At 47.1% G+C, this 20,525-nt stretch overlaps 1 protein-coding gene across 6 annotated transcripts in view; it reads left to right on the forward strand.

The window, feature by feature from the left end:
- The window catches only part of DLG3 (discs, large homolog 3 (Drosophila)), a 57,041-nt gene extending 37,768 nt beyond the window's left edge, over positions 1-19,273 (forward strand). For 2 of the 6 annotated variants that reach the window (XM_011992028.1, XM_011992029.1), the window contains 10 exons: positions 5,860-6,036; positions 6,273-6,348; positions 7,130-7,229; positions 10,949-10,990; positions 12,293-12,343; positions 12,945-13,046; positions 13,645-13,817; positions 14,239-14,348; positions 14,669-14,760; positions 15,951-19,273. In XM_011992028.1, the coding sequence (XP_011847418.1) occupies positions 5,860-6,036; positions 6,273-6,348; positions 7,130-7,229; positions 10,949-10,990; positions 12,293-12,343; positions 12,945-13,046; positions 13,645-13,817; positions 14,239-14,348; positions 14,669-14,760; positions 15,951-16,057 (1,030 nt within the window). In that variant the 3' untranslated portion in view covers positions 16,058-19,273. Of the gene's footprint in view, positions 1-5,859; positions 6,037-6,272; positions 6,349-7,129; positions 7,230-9,170; positions 9,217-10,948; positions 10,991-12,292; positions 12,344-12,944; positions 13,047-13,644; positions 13,818-14,238; positions 14,349-14,668; positions 14,761-15,950 lie in introns of all 6 variants that reach the window. The other 4 variants (XM_011992025.1, XM_011992027.1, XM_011992024.1 and 1 more) reach the window with 3 other exon arrangements.
- Positions 19,274-20,525: the final 1,252 nt, after the last annotated feature.

Raw genomic sequence — 20,525 nt, forward strand, 5'->3', positions numbered from 1 at the left:
TATAATTTCTCTGGATCTTTCCAACCCAAATCTCACAATTTAGGATCTCAACTACTAGAACTTTTGCCTGATAATCTGTTTACTTTGAGCTGGTTATAGTCTTGCTTTTCTATCCAGCAGAGAGGACCCAGCTGAAAGGAAGACTGGACAGAGTCCTCTAGAGCATGTACATTATCCCTGTGGGTGGGCGCATGCATCCCTTCGAGGATATTTTTAAAGGTCACCTCTTAAACAACATTGTCTTTCAAGATCTTTGGAAACGCTTTCTCCTTAGGGAGACAGGCAGCAGCCTTGAGAGCTAGAGTGCCGAAGATCAGCTCAAGAACTCAAACCTGCACATCCCCCAGAAGTTGCATCTGCTCTTCATGGTGGTATGATGGCTCTGGAAAGCTGCTTTGTAGCCTACCGTCACTTTGTTTTTACATGTCACATTTTCCCTGGGCTACACTATTTTCCTTGCTCTTAAATAATGTAATATTTTTCTGGCTTGGCCTCAATGTTTGAAAAGTTGCAGGAATACCCAGGCTCTGGCTCTCCCTGGCTTCGTAGAGGTACGTGGCCATAACTAACAAGTAACATATTCAGGGGCAGATCATCTTTCTTGTAGATCAAGCACTGTGACTTTAGGCTGGGGATGGTAATTTATTTCCATGAGTTTTATTCTCTCATGGCACAGTGTTTCTCTCTGATGTGACCAGTCCCTAACTTGGAGGCTTCAATGAAATTATTTTTATCTAAGTGCAGAAGGAATAACGAGTTTCTGAGACTTCCTTCTACTCTCTCAGCACATTATCTTGTTAGAAGCTGAAACACACACATATGCACACGTGTGCACATGCGCACACACACAAACCTACACACGTAGTGAGACCAGGGTGGCAGTTGGTTAATTATGGCCTTTCTTTAGGTATTGAGAGACAAATACGTTTTGCTTTTTTTTTTTTTTATTTTTTTAATGCTCTCTAGTTTTGAGTCAGGTTGAAGTGGTTGGTTGCTATGTCATGTGGGCCTTGCATGTGTAGGATTTCCATCCTCGGACAGTGGTTCAGCCTGATTTGAAAGGGAAGTATCTGCCTTGACTTTCTCTAGTGCCTACCCTAAGGATAAAAAGAGGAAGAAGAGGATTTATCAGTGTTGTGGAGAAAGGTATTCCTTCTTCCTCTCATCAAGCCTACCGTGAGGCATTTATTTGTGAGAAGGTACCAGCCCCTGTCACTTCATTAGGATTCCAGGGTGTTCTTAAGACAGACTGTCACTGCTAGATGGCCACAGTTTAGCTGCTTCTTAAAGATCTTAGGAAAGTAGTCAGTATTTTTTAAAAAATTATTAAGGTCTAATTTACATACTTTTTTTGATTACATGAAATATATCTCATGGGAGAAGTTTGACTTTAGTTCGCTGGCCTGTTCTTTTTTACTGGTTTTCTTTCCACATGGAAGTTTAGCCTGATAATGGGATAAGAAAGCTGAGGTAATGAAGTTGGTCCCATAAGGTCTACTAAATGAATGTCAAACTCCTTAACTGGACAATACAGGCTGTCCACAGTCAGGCCTCAACCTGCCATTCTCTGAGGCCCAGCCAGACTTGGATGCACGGCTGATCCCTGCAAATACCCTGTGCTTCTTGCCTCCAGACCTTTGCTTACACTGTTCCCTTTAGCTGGAAGGGCCTCTCCCCAGTTCTTCCTTTTGAAATCCTAAATCTTCATTGAGAACCAATTCAAAAAGCAGTATCTCCTTGTAGCTTCCCTAGATGTGATCTGTACAAACTAGATGTGATCTGTACTCCCTGTGAATCCTTCTATGCCTTGGTTTGTCCTCCTTTTGGGCTTCTTGCTACAACATCCTTAGTATACTATACCGTCTGTCACCTAGTAAGCTCCACAAGACAATAAACTTTGCTCTTGTATCTCCCATGTATCTAACACATACTCCATGTAAAGAAGACTAAGTATTTTTTCTTTGAGACAGAGTTTTTCTCTTGTTGCCCAGGCTGGAGTACAATGGCGTCATCTCTGCTCACTGCAACCTCCACCTCCCGGGTTCAAGCGATTCTCCTGCTGCCTCAGCCTCCCGAGTAGCTGGGATTACAGGCATGCACCACCATACCCGGCTAATTTGTATTTTTTAGTAGAGATGGGTTTCTCCGTGTTGGTCAGGCTGGTCTCGAACTCCCAACCTCAGGTGATCCACCTGTCTCAGCTTCCCAAAGTGCTGGGATTACAGGCGTGAACCACTGCGCCAGGCCAGAATAAGTATTTAAATAGTGGAAGAATGGTATTTTTCCACACATAGCCGAGTGAAGAATTAGCTTTTTTGTCTTTTTTGAGACGGAGTCTCGCTCTGTCACCAGGCTGGGGTACAGTGGCATGATCTCGGCTCACTGCATCCTCTGCCCCCCGGGTTCAAGTGATTCTCCTGCCTCAGCCTGCCGAGTAACTGGGACTACAGGCATGCATCACCATGCCCAGCTAATTTTTGTATTTTTAATAGAGATGGGGTTTCACCATGTTGGCCAGGATGGTCTCCATCTCCTGACCTTGTGATCCGCCCGCCTCGGCCTCTCAAAGTGCTGGGATTACAGATGTGAACCATCATGCCCGGCCAAGAATTAGCTTTTTAAAAAAAAAAAAAAAAAAAAAAAAAAAAAAACACATGTGACTGTGACTTAGGCCTTACAAAATTTTCTGAGATAGAAGAGCCCTGGTCTGAGAGTCACCCAGCATGCAGTTCTAGATGAGGCCATGTGCATATCTGGGCCTGACTTTCATTGTCTTTGAGGAAATTTTCTAGCTCTTAGTCAAACAAAATTTCAGCAGGAAAAAGAGGCAAAGTAGATTTAGGGAAAATCCACATCACGGGTTTGGAAAACAAATCAAAGTTACGACAAAGGAATTGTTGAGGGAATTGGGAATGTTTAGCCTGGTAGAGAAGATCTAGGAAAGACCCAGACTCATTAAATGCTAGAGCTGGAAAGAAACTTAGAGAATATCTAAGGGATTTCCTTTATCAGATAGAAAGTTGGACAAAATGACCTCTGAGGCTTTAGCAGTCTGCAAAATTCTTTTTCTATTTGCAGTTCTGATTGATAGAAAAGGAAATTCTTGTTCAATTTTTTTTGCATTCTCAACTGTGAATGATAGTCCAGTTCAGAATCTCAGACCTCAGATACTACATTTCTATGTCTTTTACAAAACCATAGCTTAAAGCATTGTCCATCCTGTTCATATTTCTTCTTCATTCAGCATTCGTAAATTCATCAAACAAAATCCAGATAGACTTGGGTACCATTTTTTATTGGGAAGTTAGAGTTAGACAACTTCCTTTTTTGCCTTGTTTGCCAGGGAACTTAGAACCAAACGTGTTCCTCATCTGAAGTAAATGACTCACACCAGTGCTTGATATATCTGCTTCCCCACTTTTTCTTTTTAATTGACTTAATGTTTTTTGAAAATTGTGAAAGGAACACATGCTGTGCTTAAAAACACAAGCCCGAATAGTACAATTCCCAATGTGCAGAGTTAACTACTGGCAAAATCTTTTTGACTTTGATCTGTGTTTATTTTGTTTTTACTTAGCTTGTGCTGTATGTGTTTTAATTTTTTTGTTGTTTTATTTTGTTTTGTTTTGTTTTGTTTTGAAGATGGAGTCTCAGTCTGTCACCCAGGCTGGAGTGCAATGGCGCAATCTTGGCTCATTGCAACCTCTGCCACCCGGGCTCAAGCTATTCTCCTGCCTCAGCCTCCCGAGTAGCTGGGACTACAGGCGCCCACCATCCTGCCTGGCTAATTTTTATATTTTTAGTAGAGATGGAGTTTTGCCATGTTGGCCAGGCAGGTCTCGAACTCCTGACCTCAAGTGATCTGCCCACCTCGGCCTCCCAAAGTGTTAGGATTACAGGTGTGAGCCACCGCTCCCAGCCTCCTAAATTCATTTTAACATCTTCCTTCCTTCCCTCCCCAAACTAATTTGTGCTTAATTCAAGTTCTGTTCTTTTCCTTACTGTATTTGTTCTAATCTTTGAAACCCATAATAACATCCAGTGTTTCTCATTGTCATGAGAATGAGGTTGCTTCCTGATGCTCTTCTTAGTAGGAGTGACTGACAGAATGTCTTCCTTGCTTTAGGAAATGCAGGACTCAGGCAGTGAAATGCATTCAGTTTTGATTCTGTCACACATAGCCCAGAATGCACCTCTTGGACAGCACCTCCTTGTCTGCTGCCTCTGCCATTCTCCTGACTGCTTTGAGTGTGTAAACTGAGGGGAAAAAAAGAGCTTTTTGTTAGAGTTTGGGTATTTTCATTTTCAAATCATCTGACACTGATTTTTAAGAACTCTGTTTCAAGAACTTTAAGCAGTAGGTGGGTATTTCACGCTTCATGGTTTTACTACATCCTATCTCATTTGGGCTTGCATATGGTAAGATAGTGTGTTTTACTTGCAACTTCCAACTGAGCCGAAGGCCACAGTATTGCAGGTAGAAGTCGAAGTCTTGGAACTAGATTTTGGGCTGTGTGTGCAAAGGTGTGAAAACACCTCTATTAAGAGAATATGAAGAAGACAGCCTAGATTGCAGATAGAAAAACACAAACTTCTTACTGAAATCACCCATTTGTGGTGACTCTATATAAAGACAGGTTCCACTGGATGTGAAAAGTAGAAACTTTTTTTTTTTTTTGGAGACAGAGTCTCGCTCTGTCACCCAGACTGGAGTGCAGTGGCATAATCTCGGCTCACTGCAACCTCCACCTCCCAGGTTCAAGTGATTCTCCTGCCTCAGCCTCCTGAGTAGCTGGGACTACAGGCGTGTGCCACCACGCCCAGCTAATTTTTGTATTTTTAGTAGAGATGGGGTTTCACCATATTGGCCAGGCTGCTCTTGAACTCCTGACCACAGGTGATCCACCTGCCTCAGACTCCCAAAGTATAATGGCATGAGCCTCTGCACCCGACCTCGTAAGGCTCTTTTGATGTGTCACTCCTCTCAGATTTCCAGGGGCTGCTAAATCATGTCTATTCAAGGGCTTCCAAAATTTGCCTCAGACCTTTATTTCCAATACCATTTCCTAGGACTTCTAGCAGCAGCCAAGCTGGTGTCCTTTTCCATAAACCTGGATTGTATAGCTCCCTCCCCACCTTCTCCCACCTTCCCTTTTACTTCTTTACTCTGCATCATTTATAGCATGTCACAACAGCATGTCTTGTCAGAAGACCTGGGTTTTGTCCCAGGTTGGTTAGATGTGTGATCTAGGTCAAACTATTTTTCCTCACTGAGCCTCTGTTTCCCCATATGTAAGAGAAAGAGACTGCACTTCTAGGGTCCCATTGGTTCTTTTCAACCCTACCATTGTGTGGGTCAGCGTCAGCCTTAGCTTTTTCTTTGGACTCCCGAGGACATAGGGCCCTTTCTTTAGTGTTTCAGCAGTGTTTACCAGTCATTGTTTGGGATTGTAGTTAACATTTTTTTGTCCTGTCTTTAGCTACTTTTTGAAGATATGTTTGTGAACTGAGAAAGCTCCCTGCTAGAGCTAGTTTCCTAGGATGTGAATGAGGGAGAGGGCTATTGAATGAGTTCTACTTTGAACTTTTGTCTTGCATCCAGAAGCCAAGAGGAAATGGGGTTTGTAAAATATTTTCTCTTATGCTTCTTATTGGGAGAATGAGATGTTTCTTTGAAAGGGAGTGCATATTTACCACTTTGGCACAGAAAGAAGGATGTGGTCTCCTGGAGACATCCTTCTAGTATGCTGTGAGGCTGCTATGTCTGTGCTGTTTGGGTTGGCCTTCCATCTTTTCAAGGTGCCAGTGTCTTGGCATTTAGGGTTGGATGATCACTTCATCTTTCACTGTGCCTTTCAGGGCCCTGTTTGACTATGATCGGACTCGGGACAGCTGCCTGCCAAGCCAGGGGCTCAGCTTCTCTTATGGTGACATTCTTCATGTCATTAATGCCTCTGATGATGAGTGGTGGCAGGCAAGGCTGGTGACCCCACACGGAGAAAGTGAGCAGATCGGTGTGATCCCCAGTAAGAAGAGGTGAGTCATCATGATCATGAGCAAGGCCTTTCCTGCCCTCTTGCTGGTATTTCTTTCTTGTTTTCCTATTAGAAGTTGCTTGAGAGCAACATTTGTGCCTTGCTTCCTTTTTGGTAGAGTCGGTACTCAACATAGTTTTTACTCAGTGAGCCAAAAAAATGGCTGCTGTGCCTGCTGCAACCCACTGCTGGACCATTTACTGGCAGTAACAGGACTTCTTTCTGATTCCAAAACAGGGTAGAAAAGAAAGAAAGAGCTCGATTGAAAACTGTGAAGTTCCATGCCAGGACGGGGATGATTGAGTCTAACAGGGTAAGTGGGGATTCCCAAGGAAATCAGCCAGTAGGTAAAGAGGGGCGAGAAGCTTGGAATTTAGTCTGATGTGTAGGAGAACTGGGGGACACAAAAGAAAATCTCTTTTTCAGAGGGCTGGCTCTGTCCTGTCAGAACATTGACTGCTTTTCAGAAAGCAGAGAGGGAGCTCTTAAAGTCCACAGCTAGTCTGTGCTCCTTCCCCCTGGGTACTGGCTCTTGAAGATGTGTTGGAGTTGGACTGTCTGGAAGGCTGACTTGCTTGGGGAAAATGAAGCCACTCATGGGTGTCTCCCTGGCTATAGATCCTGTCAGAGCATCCAGCCAAGAAGCCCAGTCCCAGAGCTCCCACCTCCCTTCAGACCACCTGAGGCAGGGGGGCTCTCTATTCACCCCTTTTTTTCTATGAGCTTCACAGGCCAAAGAACTTCTGGAGCAGTAGAGGGAAGAGAGACGTGGAGTAGATGACTCTGTGTATATCAGTGGTACCTTAGGGCATGTGTCCAGGAGGCTACAGTGACCTTTGTTCTTTAGGAAGTACAGTGAGTGTTATGAGTCTGGGTTAGGTAGAAACCTCTAACATCCCTACAACATTTTCTTGTAAACATAATTTTCCTCTTACATCAACTTTCATTTAATCTCATAGACTCCATTTGTGAGAGATGGTCTTTTATTTAGCTCACCGTTGTCTCCATTTTAGTTTTTCTTGCATGCTTTAAAATCCATTGTTCTGTTTTTTTTTTCTTCTGTCCTTCCCCTCCATCTTCATGTTCTTTCACAGTCGATCAAAAAGAAACGTAAAAAGAGTTTCCGCCTCTCTCGAAAGTTTCCATTTTACAAGAGCAAAGAAAACATGGCCCAGGAGAGCAGCATACAGGAACGTAAGTAGCAGCAGAGTCCAGAGAGCAGGCCGTCTGCAGCCCCGTCTTCTCATCGTCAGTTGCCCGTCCCTCAGGAGAAGCCTGGGCAGGGCCACGTGTGGCCCTGTGCATGCCTGTGTGCGCGTGCACCTGCTTTTCTACAGAGTCAGGGCAGAAATTGGTCTACATAAGAAGATGTTGGGTTTTATTTGTCCTGCTCCTCAGTTAGAATGAATGTTGAAGGCACTGAGGTGGGACTGGTCCCAGGGTCCCAGGAAGTGCTTGGCACTAGCAATGGAAGTGCCAGACAGAGCTCTGCTGTGGTGGTGAGGAACGGTTTTTCAGCTAGAGTGTCAGGGTCAGGAAAATGGTTTTTCAAGAGAACGAAGTCTAGGGACTCAGTGTTGCTCTCCTGGTTTCTTCCTCTTGTGTTTTCTTTCCCTTAACTTCACTCATGTATGTCAGGAGAAGAGCCTTTTCTTCCCAGGATCCTTGGAGTTGGGGCTACTTCCGGAATCCCAGGCACGTGCATAAGCATACAGGATATCCACACAACTCTCGGCAGACTTGCTGTCATCCTAGAGTGCCTACAGAGCCAGTTTTCCCAGGAGAATCCTTCCTGCTTAAATGAATTGACATGGAAGGAGTGTTGCTCCACATTGTTCAATTAAAGATCTGTTGAAAAACACAAAGTTGGTTTGGTAGGAAGAGCAGTCACACTGAGTTAAATTCAACTGAAGAAGAAATTTAATCCTGATAAATCTTCTTGCTCTACCATGTGCCTCAGCAATTAACTGCTCCAACCCTAACCTTAAACACCAGGTCTGGCTTGAAAAATGTTTTCTCATTTGTCTCATCATGAGTGGTAAACATCTGTCATTTACCAGTGACTCCTCTGACTTACATGGAGGGATCTTGGGGTCTTGGGCTATTGGGGCTGGCAGGAGACTGACTGGTTCTGATAGGAAATGTCCTTCTGTGAGGCCAGCCTGGTCCACGGTCATGGTATGTGTAAGTCGTTGCTATCTGGGTGGTACCTGGTGGACAAAAGGGTGCCCTCATCCAGATGGCAGCCACAGCTCATCGTCCTGGAGTAGTTCAATGAGAAGCCATAGATGAGGTGGCTCTGCTCATGAGCAGTTAGGAGACAGTCCGAGTCAGAGGCCTGAGGTGATGTCACCATAATTTCATCAGATAAGTCCCAGTGTCCCAGAGTCCCTCCATGCCAAGCCCAGCCTTGGGGGGGTGTTCATTGCTCAGTGGTCCCGCCTGGTGGGCGAGGTGGGGGTATCTGTTGGACGACAGAGTTGAAAGTGCCTAGTGCTTCTCCAGAAGCTGAGCTCATCCCCCAAGGTCTGCCTGGCTCAGGGCAGCTTTGGAGGCCACACCCCACACCATGCGAAACTTTTCCTGAAGGGTTTGAACAGAGTGAATCAGTATTGAGCGAAAGCTTCTTGAGGTAATGGGAATTCTGTCTGCCTACCTGGCACACGTGGGCATTTGCTCTTTCACGCACTGCGGAGGGAAATGGTGATTTCAGGGCCAAACAGAGACCTGGGCTCCACAAGCAAAATTTGGTCAAAGCAGGTGCTCTAAGCCTTGGAGTGTCACCTGTCCTGTCCCATTGGCCTACAGCCGTAGACACCTCAGAAAGCTAGTCTACTCCAAGGCCCTCTGGCAACGAATTGGGCAGCATGAAGTCTTGATGTCTTATCTGCCCTGGGATGTTCTTTCTGTGGCAAAGTTCCTGGCCTCACTATAGTGCTAGGTCTTCATGGTGTTTCATAATTCTGTCACTAGTGCTCACCTGCCTCTGTATTCTTCCTCCCCCCTTGTCTTTTTCTCTATTTTTTCTCTTCTCCCCAAATCTCTCCCTCTCTTCCATTCCCTCCCATCCCTTCCCCTTCCCCCTTCTTCTTCTCCCCCTTGTCCTCTCTCCGCCCTTGCTGTCTGTGAAATCAGGACTTCCCGGGGTTAAGTGACGATTATTATGGAGCAAAGAACCTGAGTAAGTCCAACTTACACACCGTTCACTGTATTTGTGGCATGAATGGAGATAGTGGGGGTGGGGCTATTGGGGACATGGGTGAGGGTCAAGGGTGAGAGGAGGGCAGTGTTTGTGAGCACTCTGACATCACAGCAGGAAGAAGTGCGTGTGGCTCCAAGTGTTACATGTTTGCTCTGGATCCCTAGTACCCAAATAAGTCCCTATCATTCATGCCTTTGTTTACCTTTTGCTACTCAAAGTGGCAGGGCGTGAGCTTGGCGTCCCACCTTAGAAGTGAAATGGGCTTGAAATGTTTCTCCAAGGTAACCACTCAGCTAATCTCTAGCCTATTGTCGAAGGGAGGGGTCCTGCTGGTTGGATTCTTCTTCCAGTGATACCACGCTAAAGAATTGGGTGTAGGAATTGCAGCTCTTACAGTCCCTCTAACTAGGGGCAAGGGTACTGTGACCCCCTTTTCCCAACCTGCATCTGGGATGTCCCAGCAGATCCAGGGCCTCAGCAAACAGCGCTGGTGGGCTTCCCACAGAGCACCTGTAAGGGGTTGAGCTGGTCTGCTAGGGGCCTCGGCACCATTTATGGACCATATATAGTTAGTGCTTTATCTCAGGAAAACTCTGACCTCATTTTCCTTTCTGGAAAAGAATCCTAGAGTGGAAAATGAAAAAGACCTAGATGATGAGGCTTAGCGGCCATCCTACTGTGTGCAAGGGTGCACAGACATGCAGCCTTGCCGAATGGGTTCTGTCAGCATATACTCTCCTTCAATAAATAATAAAGGCCAAAGGCAAAGGAGTTGCCTATGGGGATTGTTCAGGAACTAGCCATGTGTGGCAACTCAGCCAGTCCTTTCTGGGGGGGGCCACAGCATATCATGGTCTGGAACAGTGTGGTCTTGGCTGAAATGAGCAGCATCTCTCTCCATAGTTTGGTGTGTCCATGTCTCATCTTCATTCGTGTGTCATCTTGGATGGGCGGGCTTTGTTTGTGCCTCCTGTGAGCGCTGCTCCTCCGCTTGAGCTTTCTTTTCCCTCACCGCTAAGAGATGGGCAGATCCCAGCTGTGTGAGACAGGAGGGCTGTCTTGTCCTCAAGGTGTTTTTGTTGGTTTTGTTGTCTGTGTTTTGACATGTGTCTGGTGGTGGATGGAAGTGCTTCCCCTCTCACCACTGAAGCCAAGCTCTCCTGCTTTGGAGTGGTGGCAGGAAGGCTGGGGATCCCACCGAATGGTCAGGGCAGCGCTGCCTGGTGTCTGCTTAACCCATCCAGTGTTTGGCCTCTTAGTTGTGGAGTGCCACATGGTTCTGTACTTCGGGGACTCTGTCGGGCGGGGGACACCCATGAGCAGACTGGTCCCTGGACTTCTCTTTGCTCCTGTCACTGCCTTTTCTTTCCTGTTGTTAGCCTTGGGCGATGCATTTTGAAATAGGACTTGGAAACCATCCAGGTCAATTTGTTTGATTCAGGTGAAGAGGATGCTGCTGAAGGAAGTATGACTTGTAGCACATAGGGAGGGACTTGGCAGACCAAGAGGGCTCTGGGGACAAGTACGAGAGGGCCAGGGGCTCAGGATTGGAGCTGTGCCTCCCAGTTGGTAGCCTGGATGTGGCAGGCCTCCTGTGGCCTGACTCAGTTGGCAGCTCAGTGTCTCGCTCCTGGAGAATTTGAGTTTTGTGCTGCATGTGACCTCTCAGTGGTGTGTTCTGAATTGGAGTCTCTTTCTTGTTGGCTTGCAGAGGGAGTGACATCCAACACCAGTGACAGCGAAAGCAGTTCCAGTAAGTGTGTGTCATTCCTTCCATGTCATGTAGCTCCACCGTGTATCCCAGCCATCCTCATTCCAGTGTCGCTCAGCTGCCATTGCTGCTCAGAGGCTGGTGCTTCTTTTAGCCATGTACACTTTGAGATCCTGGAAATGCTGTGGCCAGTTCATTCTCCTTATGGGTTGGGGTTCACCGCATGGGTTAAAGGAGAGTATAAGCCCTATAGTTCTGGCCAGGACCTGACTTAAAAGCATCCCTGGCACTGGAAAGGGTAAACTGCCAAAGAGTAAATCGCTGCCATGGCTACTGTGGGCCATAGGTGCTGCCAGATTTGTAGATTTCCTCAGAGACCAAAAGAAAAATGGCTCCTATAGGACACTGCTCTAAATCTGCCTTTCCAGGTCAGTAGGACCTCTTTGCCTTTGGGGCCAGTTAAAGGATCAGGTAATTGCCAAGTTCTCCTTGGGAGATCCTGTGACCAGACCAGAGAAACCATAATTCAAACCTCATGAACTTTGGGAGCACTGGTCTTTCAGGAGCTATGGTGGCTAGAAGCCTTGTAAAATCTGCCCAGGAGTCTTAGGCTCAGAAGAAGCCTTTTAGCAAGCATTGTGTGCCTTGATGCAAATATCACTGTCTTCCCTGGGACTGCCATCAGCCACTTTGGGACCTCCAGGCACCCAGCACCAAGTGGCTTAATGACTGTTTTAGGAAAACCTCAACATTGCTAGGCTCGACATGGAGCTCCACCAGAAAGAGACAGCAGGCTCAGCATTGCTCTTAAAGGGCACTGGGGACCTTAGCAGAGCCATGTGCCACTTTTCTGGATGCTGCTTCCAATGCAGGAGGTGGGTCGGTAGACCTTTAAAAGGGCAAAGTTAGGCCGCAGCTTTGGGGACCTGGGTGTGTGCCCTGACTCCCCTGCATGTAGATGAAGGGGACTCAGGCAAGCATCTCAACCAGTCGAAGCGTCCCTGTCATTCTTACTAGAGCGAGGGGGCTACTGCACACAGCTGACTTGTTACCTACAAGAAGAGTTCCTCAGAAATTGGGGTGGTTTGGGGTGGAGGCTTCATGGCTTCTGGGCCTTGGCCCCTTGCCCAGTGATACTTCACTGAACAAGATAACTGCTGACTTCTGTCTCAGAGCCAGTGAAGGGTTTCCTGTGCTTTCTCACCAGCAGAAAACAGAAAGGATCACAGGTGGTAGCAAGGACCACCCGATAAGGCTGTGTCCTGGCAGGGGAGGGGTGCGGGGAGTGTTGTACGGAAGGAGGCAGATCATATGGTGCTAACCTATCTCCCTTTTTTGTTGCAGAAGGACAAGAGGATGCTATTTTGTCATATGAGCCAGTGACACGGCAAGAAAGTAAGCCCCCTCTGAGAGCCTTGTCTTTGTGCTGGTCTGGTCGTGGGGCTCAATACAGTGGGTGGCTATGGCAGCAGAGGGAGGGACCTGGAGGAGGAGGAAGGCTCGACTCATGGCACATCCAGCCCATGGGCTCCTTCTTCTCTTCTGCTTCTTCCTAGTGTCATAGGGAAGGCGGTGCATCCAGTGTGCACTTCTCTCTGTGCCTTTGCCTGCTGCCAGGACACCTTCCAAAGGAGGGGGCAAATTTACAAGGAAGGTCTATTTCAGTAGATGTAGCCACTGCTAAAAGAGAGGTCCAGGTTCTTCCCTTCAGTGGCTGCTCTGCAAAAACCTTGCTCAGTTACTGGTGTCAGTGCAGAGATTCTTTCTGACTGTTAGAAGGGGAGCAGCTTCCGGTTTCAGACTTGCCTTGAACTTAGATATTCTCAAATTAAAGGCTCTTTGATGTCTTTCTGTTTAAAAGCCAGACAATGGCCGAAGATGCTTTACCCTGTCTGAGTCTCTGCTCCAGAGCCTCTGTGTTCTAGCCAGACTCAGGGGTAGGACAGGCTGTCTGGTGGGGGCCTCTGTTCACTGTCTCGATGCTCTCCCTCTCTAGTTCACTATGCAAGGCCTGTGATCATCCTGGGCCCAATGAAGGACCGAGTCAATGATGACCTGATCTCCGAATTTCCACATAAATTTGGATCCTGTGTGCCACGTAAGAGTCCAGGAAGGCCCAGAGGATTGAGGCTTGGTGCCCTGGGAATAGTTCCTGTAATGTTTTATGGAAAAGGTCTGGGATCAGATTCTAGGGCTATTTGAGGACAGGGTACATTTGACACCCTGGAAAAGAGTAGGTGGCAATATATTCCCCAAAAGCTGATGGGGTTGCAGAGATTAAGCCATCAGGCTTGGCTGCTCACTCTCTTGAGGGGAAGTTTCAGTGGTGATGGTTGGGAATGGTTGGACAAATAGGGAGGCCCAGCCAAAGTGGTGTTGATGTGACTCCATGAACAGTTTGTTAGGTTCACTGTCTCCTCTACCAAGTTTGGCACCCTCTGCCATGCCTTAGCTCACCTTTCTGGTCCAGTTTAAGCTAAAGCAAATAGCCCCCTGTGTGAGACCTGGAGATTGGAAGAGAAGTAGGCCAGACAAACTATTTCCCAACTGCTTGTTTTCTCCCACTTATTTGAAAAAAAAAAAAAAAAATGGAGTGGCCCAGTGACCCACCCAGATGAGAATGGACCACTCAGTATTTTTTGACTTGGGGTGGATCATTGCCCCTGGACTACAAAGCATTTCCTTTCTTCCTTCAGATACTACCCGACCTCGACGTGATAATGAGGTGGATGGACAAGACTACCACTTTGTGGTGTCGCGTGAACAAATGGAGAAAGATATTCAGGACAACAAGTTCATTGAAGCAGGCCAATTTAATGATAACCTCTATGGGACCAGCATCCAGTCAGTGCGGGCAGTTGCAGAGAGGGTAAGTGTAGAGGAGATGGCCTCAAAGGGAAAGCCAATGCTCACGCCAAGGTTCCACTTGGATCCTTATCCTTCCAACACAGGAGCTGCCCAACAGTGCTGCTGACCAAAGCCATAGCACCTCTGCATGCTCCCAGTCCCTTGACGAAGCTATCTGTCTCCTTCATACAACTCACCCCAGAGCATCACCCAACAGGGAATAGGGGACCCTGGACAGATGTGGCCTTTTCTGGGTAATAGGAGCAAAAAGTGGGGCCTGTCTACTTCAGGGATCCAGTGTTTTAGGCCACTTTGGGTGGCCCTGGTGCCCCTCCCCTCAACCCCACCCCCAGCCAAGGTGGATGTTTAGAATGTCACTGGATTTCTGCTTGGGGCTCAGTGAATAGGGAGTGGCTGGGCTGATACAATCTCTGCTTTTTCAGGGCAAGCACTGCATCTTAGATGTTTCCGGCAATGCTATCAAGAGACTGCAGCAAGCACAACTTTACCCCATTGCCATTTTCATCAAGCCCAAGTCCATTGAAGCCCTTATGTAAGTGTTTAACTGAGAACTCAGACACACCAAGCTAAGATCGGGTCTGGAAGGGAAATGGAGAAGAAAGTGATTTGCTGGGCAGAAACTTGAAAGAAACTCTGTGCCCCAGCTCTGGTCACTGGGCGCTCCTGTTTTGAGGGCTTGTGCGTATGTTCTCAGTTGGACTTTTGAACACAGAAGGTTTGAGGAGTTAGCCATGGGCCACTGCTGCTCTGAGAGGGCAGCTTAGCAGATTTTTAGGGATCCTGGAATAATCCTTTATGGTTAATCAGAACATAAGATCTGGTTCGGAACTATTTTTCTTCTGTCTTTGGCAGGGAAATGAACCGAAGGCAGACATATGAACAAGCAAATAAGATCTATGACAAAGCCATGAAACTGGAGCAGGAGTTTGGAGAGTACTTTACGGGTAAGACTCCTGCTGCCCTGCGGGGGGTTCTGGGGGACTAGCCAGGTACCTGTTTCTATAAGTGTCTCAAAGAGGTGTAGACAGAATGTAGAAACCTTGCACGGAGTTTCCAGTTGCTTTTAAGCTTTTGAGCACAAACCTTTCCAAAGCACTCAAGTTCCCCGTGTCCAGCCATAGCAGCTCAGCCAGTGTATAGCATAAACCACTCACCAAATGCTTCCTTGAATTGTTGGTTTGTTCATTTTGTCTTGTCCTTACTAGATTGTGGTCTCCCTGTATTACTCTGTCTCCCTCTGTTTCAGCTCCCCTCCCCCTCCCCCAGTACTTTGCTTTGCATGTTTAGGTGCTGAATAAACGTTTGTTGATGATGATGATTCCTCAGTGTGGTGTTCAAGTTGTCTGTTGGGGTGCCTGTCTCTGTGTGTGTGTGTGTGTGTGTGTGTGTGTGTGTGTGTGTGATCATCTACTTTAGAAGGTCAGTTCCTGAAACATTGGGAAGGTTTCTATGTAATAACGTTCTTCACCTTTTGAAGTACAGTGATATATACATATATGCATGCAAGGCAGTGCTGAATCCATTCTAGCTGGTGGTGACACTAGGTTAACTGCGTAAAGAATTCATAAATGTCCTCACACACCTTGGGTCTTCAGAGCTCCCTTTACCATCAGCATCCATGTCCTTGTTTGCTGGGCTGACCTCTGACATATAGCAGATGTGATGGGCCCAGAAGCACTGCCTCTTGCCAGAAATTGTGACTTTCAACTCTTTCTGTGGAGAACTGCAGTTTTCCAAATCTTTTAGTAAGGCTGCTTTAGAATAACAAGCTGCTGGCCTTATGGCACCCAAGAGCAACATGAACTGCAAGGTCTGGCACATAGTGGGTGCTCAATAAACATCTTTTGAATAAACACATTTTTCTGGTCATTACTACTTAGTCTCACTGTCTCAGTGAATTGACTTCAAGCCCTGGGCTTGGGGCACCTAGTTGGTTGCCCTTACTGCCCTGAACACACAGGCAGCCAGCCAGTGAACCCAAGCCCAAGCCCATACTCCTGGGAACATGTCCTTCATGTGAGGGGTTGGGGGTGTGGAGGGGGGACTTGTAGGATTGTTGGGAGAGGCAGGATTGCTGGGTTTGGGGGATGTGCTGTGGACCACAGTAATAATTTTGTTTTCCTCTTCACTTTAGCCATTGTACAGGGTGACTCACTGGAAGAGATTTATAACAAAATCAAACAAATCATTGAGGACCAGTCTGGGCACTACATTTGGGTCCCATCCCCTGAAAAACTCTGAAGAATCCCCTCCAACCATTCTCTTGTGAACAGAAGAAATCAAGTCCCTCTTCCCTCCTCCCTCTTCATTCCTGTCCCCATGGGGAGAACAAATGCTACTGTTCTTGTCCCCTTTTTTAGATATGTCAAAAAAAATTGAGTTTTCTAGTCCTGTTCTTTTTTTTAAATTTTTTTGTTTGTTTCAGTTTATTTTTTGGGATGATGCCATCTCATTCATCATGTGACTGTGCCCATTCCTGCATGGACCTTTCCCAAGCGCTAGCACAGGTGCAAAATCCATCAGAGCCATTGTTTTCATAAAAACCAAGCAGAAGTGAAGAGAAAGAGGAGGACTGATGGAAAGACAGACTCTGGACAGCTGCACGGCTTGTGAAGTGAGCTAAATGCACCACATGATGAGATGCTCCTGGGCATTTCTCCCTATCTGTACTGCTGTCTTGCAGCTCTGAACGGTGCAACGTAATGGCGACAGAAAGTATCTTATTTATATATAGATATATATATGTAATTTATATAAAATATATAGAAATTATTATATATATATATTATACACTCTCATATAATATATATATATATTCACACACATTTGGGTTAGAAAAATCTATGGAGACTTCATCAATGGTACTATGTTATTAGAGAAATGCTTTAATTTTCATATTCCAATCAGATGGCATCTTCTATCCCAGCTGGTTGGGAAGGGATTGAAGATGGTAGCAAGTGCTGCACTAAGGGCACTCGCATTTGGTCATTCTCTTGAGAGCTAGGAGGGGTCAGCCTGAGGCCTGAGAGAAAGGGCTTTTGCCTGGGGTGAGAGGGTTAGAGACTTGACCTGAAAGCAGCTGCTGCCCCTGAGGTGCAGCCAGTCCTGTGTGTGGACAGAGAGAATGGCTAATGATGCTCCGCGTGGAATTGCCTATTGTTTTATGCCACCTGATGTGTCTGCATGAGAGGTTTCCTTTTTGTTCCTTTTTAAGCTGCTGTTAAACCAAAACCATGTTGTGCTACTGTGTCAGCCTTTTCATTATTGCAAATTTTACTTTTACTATTTAAGTGAATGCATAGAATCCAGTTTGCCAAGGTTCTAAAGGCTTATGAGGTCCTGAAGGAGCCAGGCCTTGTGATGGAGTAGGTGACACAGGCCTGGTTGTCCTGTCAGCAGAAGGGAGAGCAGGGGCTGGGCTGAGAGGAGGACACGCAGGACTCCACTGAGGTTCCTTTCTGGGTTCCACCAACAGGGACAGGGAGTCATTTGCCTTCCAGTTCTGTGCTGGGATGGCGGGACAGCACTTGGCTTGCTTGGCCAGCCGCGTCGTGAGTTTGATTTGGTTTTTTTTTTTGCAGCTGCTTCATATGCTCTGCTCCAGCCCCTCCCCAACAGCTGGTAGCTTATGGTTTCTTCAAGAGGAAAGTAGACTTTATGCTGTACATTTGAGCTGTAGAGCTAAGATTCGCTTGCTGGTGAGCTGTGAAACCTTGTTGCTTTTTCCGAGTCTGATGGCAGTGACTGTGGTCAAGGGAATCTTCACCACCACAAGTGCAGGCAGCAGGTGTGGTTCAGGTCTTCCCCCACCCCACTGTGCTCCTTTGAAGCCAACGTGCCTCCCTCGCCTCCATACTGGAGGGACGATGCAGGGGAGAACAGAGAAGTGCTTGGCCCTAGGGTTGAGGCATTTGTTTCCTAGCCCGCTGGGTTAGGGCTGGTGTCAGCAAGGCAATGTTGAGGATGCTTTAAGCACTACCAGCCAAATCCGGGAACTATGTTAACAGTTGTCCAACCAGCAGAATGAGGCTAACTGTATAAAGCGTGGGACCCAGGATGAGGATAAGGAAAGGGCAGTGGCTCTCCCTGGGCAGTACACTGACTTGAAGGCAAAGAAGGATAAAGTGACAGCTGACTGTGACTCTGGTGAGGAGGGTTGAGCAGAGAGGTTGATTCTCTGTTGTTAACTATGTGGCGAAGTCTCAGCCATGCTCAGCCCTCCCCCCTCCCAGGGAAGAGAAACAAAGATTCAAAGTAAGCATGACACTAGTTGGTTTACCAGTGTTCCTTCCAAGGAGACATATATTTTTTAATAAACGATAGTTGCAATGAACTGTGGCTCAGAGACCTTCTTGAAGTAGTTGAGAAGGGAGGGCGTGGGCAAAGTAGTGGGAAGAACATCCCAAACTTTTGGGGGCCAGAGGGCTTTCTCCTTAGTAATGATGAGCTAGCTGAGCTGGGCCGTCCTGGGGATCGGTACAGCTCCCTGCGGTGGTGACAGGCCCTTTGTGAAAGATGTGTGCTTGGTCTTCCACCCCAGCCCCAGACACTGCTTCAAACAGCACCAACTAGATGGGAGTCCACATCAGTGGTGGCAAAATGCTGACATTTTCCCAAGAGGTACACAAGGTGGGAGAGGCCTGCTATAGCAAAGGTGTGTGTTAGAGAAAGCAGGGGCCTGATTTAGTAGCAGAGAACTGGGTGAGAAAAATGGCCAGAGACAGTGACCTGCCAGCTACCAGTGTTTCCAAAAATGAGGGTGGGATGGGCCCAGTTGCAGAGCAGGACAGCAGTCATCCCCATAGCCTTCTGAGGAGGGGAAGGGTGCTTAGAGCAGGCAGTTCTGGCAGTTCTGACGTGGCAGGCGCCATTGCAACTTGTGCGGAGGAGTCTTAGGAAGTGCTGTCATAATTCATAAGGTCAAGAGCAACATCTGGATGAATGAGCCACCTGAAATGTGTGTGGGCTGAGCCACAGGAAGGGTGAGTCCTCTTGCTTGTGGCGCTTTATGGTGTGCAGGTTGCTTGCTTTCCCACATTCTCTCATTTGCTAGAAGGCAGCCCAACAAAAGGGAGTCCCCAAAGAGCTCCATGAGAGCTTAAGAAAATTCATCTCCTGAGGGCAAAGAGAACAAAGATCTGGCCTATGGTCACACTGTTGAGGCTCTGTCTTCACAGCTGATGTTCTCCTAGTGGAGGTACAGCTGAAGAACATTCAGCCCCAGCACGAGAAGATACAGAGCAACTTGGAAACCCCAAAAGGAGACACACCCTTAACACTGTGCCGTGCTGTGCTGTGCCGTGTCCTGAGGGAGGAGACAGCCCTATCTCCTCCTGGTTTTGTTGCTGACATTGCAGCTGATCATGCCTTGACTCCTTCATCTCTAACAGAGGAAGAACTGTATTATCAAACCTATGGTCTACCCATGAATAAATAAAATATTTGTTCAATCACAAACGACCAGCTTTGTCTTAAGTTGAAAGTGCTTCTAGAAATCAGTGAATGAAAACAAAATCCTTACCTGCAGCAAGTGTAGAAGTCGAGTGGCTCAAGGGCGGCCCTAATAAAGATGCAGAAGCAAGTGGGAGTTGAGCCGCAGGTTTGGGAGGAGACTAGAGGGGAGGGAAAGTATCCTAAGCAGGCCAAGGCCAGGCAAAAAAGAGTGGGACTGAGAAGGGGTGCCAGCTCAAGCAGAAAAGCCAGCACTAAAGGCCAGTGGAGACCTTTCTGCAGGGATAGTCTTTGCTTAATACTAACCACTGCAATTAGGTGAGAAAGTGTTGAGAGAGCTGGGAATTTTCTCAAGGCAAAGCTGACAAATTAGCGCTGAAGTCAAAAGCGATCCTGGAAGCCTGACAACCTCAACCTGGGCCTTGGAAGTGTTCATTCAGTCTCAGCATTCCCGAGTTGTATTTCATCCCTGTTCCCACCTAGGATTTCATGGCCCTGATTCCACTAATCCTTTTATCCATCCAGCCATTTCCTTGGCACGTCTAGGACATTTTGTCGTCATTGCAAATAACATTCTGAAGCTCAAATTTGTTTCCTCAAAAGCCTCTTCCCCTGTCACTTCCAAGAAATAGTACTGGCTCCTGCATACCTCGCTTCCTCCCCAGTGAATAGGGTGTCGATACCTCATTTCTTTGCCAGAAAATAGCAAAGCTTCTTTAACAAGCCCCAACTAGATTTTATCTGCAGAGCTGTTCCCATTGTGCACAACGTGATGCCCACTGACTTCTTCCATGTTAGCTTGAATGAACTACCCGTGTTTCCTTCCTTCCACCATTTCCACTGGTAGTCTCAGCATACATACCTAACACTTGGAAGAAATGGAAAGCGGATGGTTTGAGAATGGGCTTCAGACCTGCGTTCTCCCAGTGAAGCGCATGTGTGAGAGGATACTCTGTCTTCTGGCCTTCCTGTCTGCCTACGGCCAGTCCTGCCCAAGATGACAGAATCATCTGTCTCATGCGCTACCCCTCCCATGGGTCCTGCCACCCACAGGGAGAAGTTGAAGTCTCAGCTCCTTAGCATAGCCCTTCCACCATCAGCCCCAGGCTTTCTCTCCTGTCTCTTCTGCTGTGCCCCTTTCTGTTCTAGGCATTTGAATTCCCTGAATGCACCACAGCCCTGGTCTGTGTGCCCATAAATGCCCTCGCTGCTGCCCCATCTTGCTTAACCTGGAAGACTCAGAGACCGAGCGGGGGAT

The sequence above is a fragment of the Mandrillus leucophaeus genome, unplaced genomic scaffold, assembly GCF_000951045.1.
Source record: "Mandrillus leucophaeus isolate KB7577 unplaced genomic scaffold, Mleu.le_1.0 Scaffold401, whole genome shotgun sequence".
Classification (NCBI taxonomy): Eukaryota; Metazoa; Chordata; class Mammalia; order Primates; family Cercopithecidae; genus Mandrillus; species Mandrillus leucophaeus.